The sequence below is a fragment of the Semicossyphus pulcher genome, unplaced genomic scaffold, assembly GCF_022749685.1.
Source record: "Semicossyphus pulcher isolate SPU_LCO1_2020_fin unplaced genomic scaffold, fSemPul1.0.p SCAF_18, whole genome shotgun sequence".
NCBI classification, from domain to species: Eukaryota; Metazoa; Chordata; class Actinopteri; order Labriformes; family Labridae; genus Semicossyphus; species Semicossyphus pulcher.
In genome coordinates this window covers 20887618-20894725 of record NW_027211691.1, presented here as the reverse complement: position 1 = coordinate 20894725, position 7108 = coordinate 20887618, and the positions used below count along the sequence as shown (strand labels likewise).

The window sequence follows — 7108 nt, the reverse complement described above, 5'->3', positions numbered from 1 at the left end:
TAAAGTGAAGCCAAACCCTCTCTAGCGCACCCTGCTGACTGGCTGCAGTCTAGGTCATAAAGCCCGCCTCCTCCATGTTAACAGATGGGACATGAGTCAAACTATAAAATCTAAATACACAGCAGATACATTTTTCTCAAACATTATAGTTAGTTCTTATCATGCTGATTTACGTCCATTTTTTTGACAAGTTTATTTTTCAATTAGTTATTTGATGCTGTAAAAATGATGATTGACAGCTCTCTGGACCAATACGGCTCCTGCAGCCGATCTGTTCCGGATTAGCAGAGTAGAGGACGAACGGAGAGAGGAGACGTAACTTAAACAATCACTACAGTCATTGAAGTTTCCATACCTGTGAACGTTAACCTCAGACCAACACAAGAAGCTGTTCTGCTGTAAAATATGCCGCCGTGCAGGATCCTTGCTGATTTTTTCCGGTAAGTTAAGTGTGTGTTCTGATTAGTGAAAGCGGCTACGGCGGCTGCAAATGCCGTCACCATCGCAAGATGGCAGCGCCTGTCATGGAAGGTATTTTGGCTTCAATTTTGTTCAATGAGAGCAGATGGAGACGCAGCGTCCATTTATATATACAGTCATTGGTACGAACCTTCATCTTTAGATAAGCCGCAGGAAAGCTTCCACAGCAGCTTAGTTTTGTTCTTCTCTTGCACTAAGAACTGTATCTGTTTTCATTTGTGTGCTGTATCCACACAGAATATTTTTTCCACCCATGACCTTGACTTTTTCTGACCAAATATGTTCCACCATCATGAGAAAATATAACACAAAAGCTCAAATAGGAAATATTTCTTATAAACCATTTTAATGTTTTTGTACATTCAGGTGTCACTCAAGAAGAACAGCTGACCTTTAACCTCTTCGCCCACTGTGGAGGTCTTGCTGCATAGCCCGCCTCCTCTGCAGTCTCTTGTGTAACAAAGGGAGAGGACAGGACGTGGTGCAGCAACTCCACCTGGTGGGAGACAAGTAAATTACAGCAGGTTAATGTCTGAGATTGTTGGTCTTAAAATGAACTCGTTTAATATCAGTAATGTGAATTCTACACACCTCTGAAAAATCATTCTCCTCAGCTTTCCTTATAGCAGACTCTGCCATCCAGTTCCTCAGCACATATCTGGGATTCACGTCTGTAAACAAGACCAAGATCATCACATCACATTAGGGATGAACGATATTATCGCCACGTTATCGGTATCGGCCGATATTGGCTTAAAAATGAACCATCGAATATCGGCCAACACGCCGATATCCGCCGATATAATTAACCGATAGAATACTGGGCTGCTGCATATTTGATTAAATGCCCGACCTCGGCGCAATGTCCCCGGCGCGAAGAAGACCTGCGCGGCGCAGCGTGATGACGTCACGTGTGTCTACCTGCAGCATGAGAGAGTTAGAAGCCAAAATGTCCGTGGTGTGGAAGTTTTTCAAAGTGTCCGAAATAGAAAGCAAAGCTGCTATTTGCAATGACTGCTCAGCTTCGGTGATGTGAGGAGGAGCCAAGGCAAAGTCTTTCAACACTACGAACTTGATTAACCATCTCAAGACCCGTCACCCCGACCGTTGTGACAAATGTGATAAGAGTATCACCATTATACTGTACGCTAATTCCAATACAGAAGAGAGTTGATGATCTCTGCAATTAGGTGTGCGGGAAAAAAATATCGGTAATCGGCTAAATGAGTTGTAAAATATCTGCATATCGGATATCGGCAAAAAATCCAATACCGTGCATCCCGACATCACATCACATATTTCATGATTGAATCAACGCTCTAATAAAGACTTAGCGGCTTACTTCTCATCCTGCGCTGATGATCTGCATCACTGTCATTTTGTTGTCTGAACAAAAGGAATAAAGATTTAGATTCAAGTTCAACTTTAATTTTAGTCCAAAAACTACAAAGAAATAAAAGAGAATAGAAAGTGTCTTCAAGCATCATTTAAGACAAACTAGTGTTACCATGCTGACTTTAAAAAGGTCTGGCATTTTGTCTTACCTGCTGAGGCGCAGCAGGTACAAGCTGAGCCAATCAGAGAAGAGCTTGTGGGAGGACAAATCTGCAAGAGCCCACATCTGTTACAGAACAAAAAAAGAGTCAAATCATTAAAACGATGCCTTAAATCAAACTCAAACTTTGGCATATTTAAGAACACAATGCCACACAACCAGATGAGTCATGCAGTGCAAACACACCACAGCAATAAACGTATAGAAAAGATGTTTAAGGTGTCACCAACTTCATAACACAATACAGAAATAGATGTGTGACATATCACCACACCAGCTCCACCTGTGTGAAGTTCCTGTCATGAAGCTGCTGCGCTGAAGCTTCGCTGAGCTGCCTGAACGTCATCGTGAAGTCTGACTGAGCGTCCTCCATCATCTGAAGAGAATAACACAAATTAGATTGGGAGTAAACACTGCTAGTAAAAAGGTGAAATTGATACATAATACTGGAATTAACTATTTATCACTGTAAGCATGTGACACATTGTGATTGACTTGCCTTCAGGAGGAAAGCAGTGAGGTAGTCATCATCCTCTTCTTCACCTAGAAGCCCCAGTTTAGCTTTAAAGAGCTGATGTATCCTGAAATAAATGCACGAAGAAGGCCACAAAATTATATATTTTTTCTAGAGTATTACAACTTGGATACAGCATGAGGAAAAACATGGAACTCACCTCATCTGGTAAATATCAGCATATCCTTTTAAAATAATGTTAGCCCTGGAAAAATAAGAAAAGAAGGAATTATGCAAATCTAAAAGTCAACACAACACATATAACGTTGAGTACCTCTAACTCTCTGAGCTGCCTTATCACTAATCTGAATAATATCTTCAACTGGTCTAAATTTCTTTCTAAAAATATATTTAATGCTACATTTCAGCACATGAGACATGAGCTTTTTTTCTATATATTTCATTATATTAAAAACAAACACGTGTCCAAAGACTTATTTTAATATAAACCTTTATCTTTAGAAACTTCTAGAAGAATAATCAAGTGTTTGGTATCTATGATCGCACAAAAAAGAGGTGCACATAAAAGTGTACAAACATTTTATATAGAAGCCATTTAATTCGATCTTAAAATTTTAAGTTGTCTTTCAAATATTTGTCCAAAGTACCTTTGTACCAGATTTCATGACTTCAGACTAATCAGAACAAATATTGTGGGATTGTTCCTCTTCATACTTAAAGTTATAATCTCGACGATTTCAGTTTCGATCTCTTTGGCGGCACCTTTGCCGATGAACAGTAACTGCGGGAGGACACTTCCCACTCTAGCCAGACGTCCACGGTTGGCTCCCTTTGTTATGGGTTGTAACTCTTGATTTTCCTCGCTGACGGTCGCTTTCCTTTTTAGACTGTTTGCTTCATCTGAGCGTCCAATTTGTTTCTTTTTCTTTGGATTTTCACTTCTTGTTGAAGTTGTATCTGTAGTCATCCATCTTTTCTTTGTTTGTTCAGCCATAGTAGATTACTGTTTACTCGCAGTACTTGCAGAGACCGGAAAAGCAGCCGCTTAGCTCCGCCTACCCTCTCTGGCAGACCAACCACTGCTGGCTGATGGAAAACGCGTCACTAACTGGGCGCCGCTTGTGATTTTTTCCACTAAAGTCGCACCAGACACCCAGTCTGTAATACTGCAAATGCAAAGGCTTTCATCAGTGGGCCATAGGCTCAATCACCATTGTGTTACCTCATTCGGCGATAGATAGTGACTTAACAGACATTTATTTAAATGAAAATCTTTGAGATTATGACTTGAGTTTTTATGGTGCTCTTACTCTTTCTGCTGTTTTTCAGAAAGCACAGCACTCAGAGTCATCAGGAGCTTCTCCAGGTTGAACAGTCCCACGTTGGCCTGAGCTCCTATTCTGTATCTGCCCTCATCGTCAGACGTGTTGGGGACAAAATCTGCAACATTACAGCTTGTTTATGAAGAGCAGGACATACAGGAAGTTATTGTAATGAAACTCAGTCACACATCATTGTACACACTGGGGTCATACGCCTCCATGAAGCCAAATGGTCCGTAGTCGATGGTGATGGAGAGGAGGCTGAAGTTATCAGTGTTGCAAACACCTGTTGTGATAACACAATGCAGTTGTCAGTAGATTGACTGTATGATAAAGTGTTCTAGTAGAAGATGTTCTCACCATGAGCAAATCCAACCGACATCCACTGAGCAATGAGGTGAGCCGTGTCATTTACAACTGTGGAATAAAACACCTGCAACATAGAGAATATAAAGCGTGACACAAATATTTTAAGTACTTTACTTATCAGCTAACAGTGTGCCATAACTCTTACTCTAACTAACTTACCAAATATTTATCAGGGTCCTCTGAACTGATTGAAGAAAAATGTTCATTTATCACAAAGTTCAACAGCTTTCTAAAAACAACACAACAATAGAATCATGTTAAAAGCTGTGTTATATTAACATAATTGCAATTGGACGTCATAGAATGACAAGAGGCATAAAAGCAGCGACTCACCTCAGGAGGTCTACCTCTCCACTTTGGGCTAAAATCTCTAAAGAGCCGATGCGAAACCAAGACGGGGCTAACCGGAGAACAACAGCTCCTGGTGAACATTAAAACACCCTTATAAAACATATTAGGAAAATGATTGTTATTGTCTGTGAATTGTTTTTGCATGACAACTGTACCTCTCTCTGTCTTCACATTGCCGTTGTAGAATTGATCCCTGATCACCGGCTGGTCGCTTACAATCAGACTAAAACAAAGAAAAACATTAGTAGATCATGAACAGAAAACCTTTTTAAAAAATAATCAATGTTCAGGAAACGACATCACAAACGACGGCATGGATTTCAAATTCTAACGCACCTGTCTTTAGGTAGTTTATCTTGGTTTATTAATCTCGATTCCAAATAATGTTGTACACCAGAGGTACAAAGGTTATTACAAATACTCGCCTTCAACAGGATTTTTACAGGTCATGGGACATAGTCAGTTTAAGACATAAACACTTAATATTTCGTTTTTACCTCAACTTCCATTTACAATTTTTTGATGTAAGCTGTAGGCCTAACTCAAAGTCATATTGGACAGTTATCCATTGCTCTCACCTGGCAGCCCTGCTGGTTGGAACACCGAGCGAATGCATGGCTTCACTGCACAGGAACTCTCTCACAGAAGAGCGGATCACAGCTCGACCATCTCCAGACCTGCATTCATATATCAAACTCATCACCATTCAATGTTGGCATACATAGCAAAGGGAAGCAAGTAAAAAATGTGGAAGAATATGCCAGCAGAAACACCAACATACCTCGAATACGGCGTTTTCCCAGAGCCTTTCAGCTGCAGTTCCCATGCATCTCCTTTCCTAGGGGTCATTTTATAAGGATAGGTTAAAGCTTTAACTTTTGACGCACAAACAATGTACAGCACTTTCAATATACAATATAAGGAACCTAGTCATAAAACAAACTCACCTGTTTGTATACTGACCGAGGGAATGTGCGCGGCCATCGCCCAGCTGACCTGCCCAGTACCCAAACTGTTAGAGAAGATATTCATCAGTACCTTTTCTGTCACCAACTGTAATCAGGTCTAGACACGGTGTTACACTTGTTTTCATACACTTGTTTTGCCCCAGATAAAAACAGAAAACCATAAATGTAAAATTCACCTGGTGACCTCCATATCTGTGTGCAAGAGGATCAGATCCCAGCAGCAGTCGCCCCCCACTGGCATAATGCAGGAACTCCTCAGCCTGAGTAACAGCCATGTCTAAATCTAAGATCCCTTCAATGACATCCTGTTAAGACAAGTTGAAATATAAATATATTCCTCAGTTATTAATTAAACATTATACGACGGTGATGCTCATATTAACACACCACCTTGGAGACTGCTGCCAGTCGTAAAGGGCCTTTCAGTGGGGTTGGAATGGATCTGGAGAATATGCAGTTCTTTACGGTGCGAACAAAGTTGCCATCAACCTCGTCAATTGGGAATGCTTCTGGAATAAAGACAGACATTTAGGTATGCATCTTCCCTGTATTAACCTCTTTTTAAATAAACTAATCTACAATGACAAACAAATCAGTTTTACCTATGAGCTTCTCGCAGGACACACTGAATTGGTCCAGGTCCTGTATGAGGTTTGAAACAGTCCTGTTCCACCTGGATTTGATGGTGTCTGATGAGGTTTTGTCATGACTGTGGCAGTCACGGTCAGTACTTTGGCAGAACTCCAGGACATGTACAGGTGTGAAGCTGGCTGCTAAAACTACAGCAAAGACTAACACTGTATGGATATTGCACATTTTCATAGACAGTGAGCAGACCCCTTAAATATAGCTGCTCTGTAAGCAATCATATGATTTATATCTTCAAATTGAGCATACAGAGTAACTAATTATTATCACCGTGACTAGCGCAGTAGAACATTATTTTTTAAATTTTGAATGTAACATTTTTATGCAAGTGTAGTCTTGTAGGCAGAAGTTCAAAAACTAAGGCTCAAGAAAGTACAAGCACCTAAAATTTGTATTTGTACAAATGTACCTGACTAGTTAGTTAACAGACTACCAGTGGCAAACAGCCAACATTTTAACGAATTATCAAAAGCTACAATTTAATTACATTTTAGTAAGTTTTTCCAAGTTATACCTCAATAAACACACGTAAAGCACACTTTAAAAATTATGCTGTAAACCGAAACATAAAACTGTCTTAACTAGGTTTTTTAGGGTGGGTTTATTCCTCAAAGAATCCCATTCAGCCTCAGTAGCGTTAACTGTTTTGATAAACATGTGTAACTCTTAGCTAACGTTCCAGTTAGCTAGCCAACAGGCTGTTAGCTACCCAGCTAGCAGACTCGTCCGAAATACGCCGGTATATTTTCTAAACACCTCTGCAAGCACATATTTACTCTAAAGACAAAACGACTGTAGTGTACATCTGACACTGCACTCTCGAATAAGCAATTCTCCTCATGGTCCTCTATGCTCTCTACCCTCTAAGGTTAACTTTTTCATGCATTCACTTCCTGTCGGAATAATCTGAAAAACCAGTTTCCGACTGGGAAAGTTCACG

At 40.2% G+C, this 7108-nt stretch overlaps 1 protein-coding gene across 1 annotated transcript; it reads right to left on the bottom strand.

Annotated features, from left to right (window-relative positions):
- Positions 1-830: 830 nt before the first annotated feature.
- On the bottom strand, positions 831-7036 carry LOC138595694 (protein adenylyltransferase SelO-like). The gene is made up of 19 exons (XM_069667062.1): positions 6123-7036; positions 5911-6029; positions 5697-5825; positions 5500-5564; positions 5334-5390; positions 5131-5229; positions 4708-4775; positions 4535-4622; positions 4361-4430; positions 4193-4265; positions 4035-4118; positions 3821-3950; positions 2710-2754; positions 2535-2616; positions 2319-2411; positions 2025-2101; positions 1823-1866; positions 1072-1151; positions 831-976 (listed from the first exon to the last, which is right to left on the bottom strand). Exons 1-19 carry the CDS (start codon positions 6340-6342, stop codon positions 854-856), a joined length of 1746 nt encoding a protein of 581 aa, XP_069523163.1. The 5' UTR covers positions 6343-7036; the 3' UTR covers positions 831-853.
- Between the last annotated feature and the right edge of the window lie 72 nt (positions 7037-7108).

Bases quoted from the DNA above. Each gene is read 5' to 3' on its own strand.
- LOC138595694 (XM_069667062.1), bottom strand. From the start codon at position 6,342: ATGAAAATGTGCAATATCCATACAGTGTTAGTCTTTGCTGTAGTTTTA. The intron at 5,565-5,696 runs GTGAATTTTACA...CTTCTCTAACAG, and splicing joins ACAGATATGGAGGTCACCAG to TTTGGGTACTGGGCAGGTCA. The intron at 2,617-2,709 runs GTGAGTTCCATG...CATTTATTTCAG, and splicing joins GCTGATATTTACCAGATGAG to GATACATCAGCTCTTTAAAG.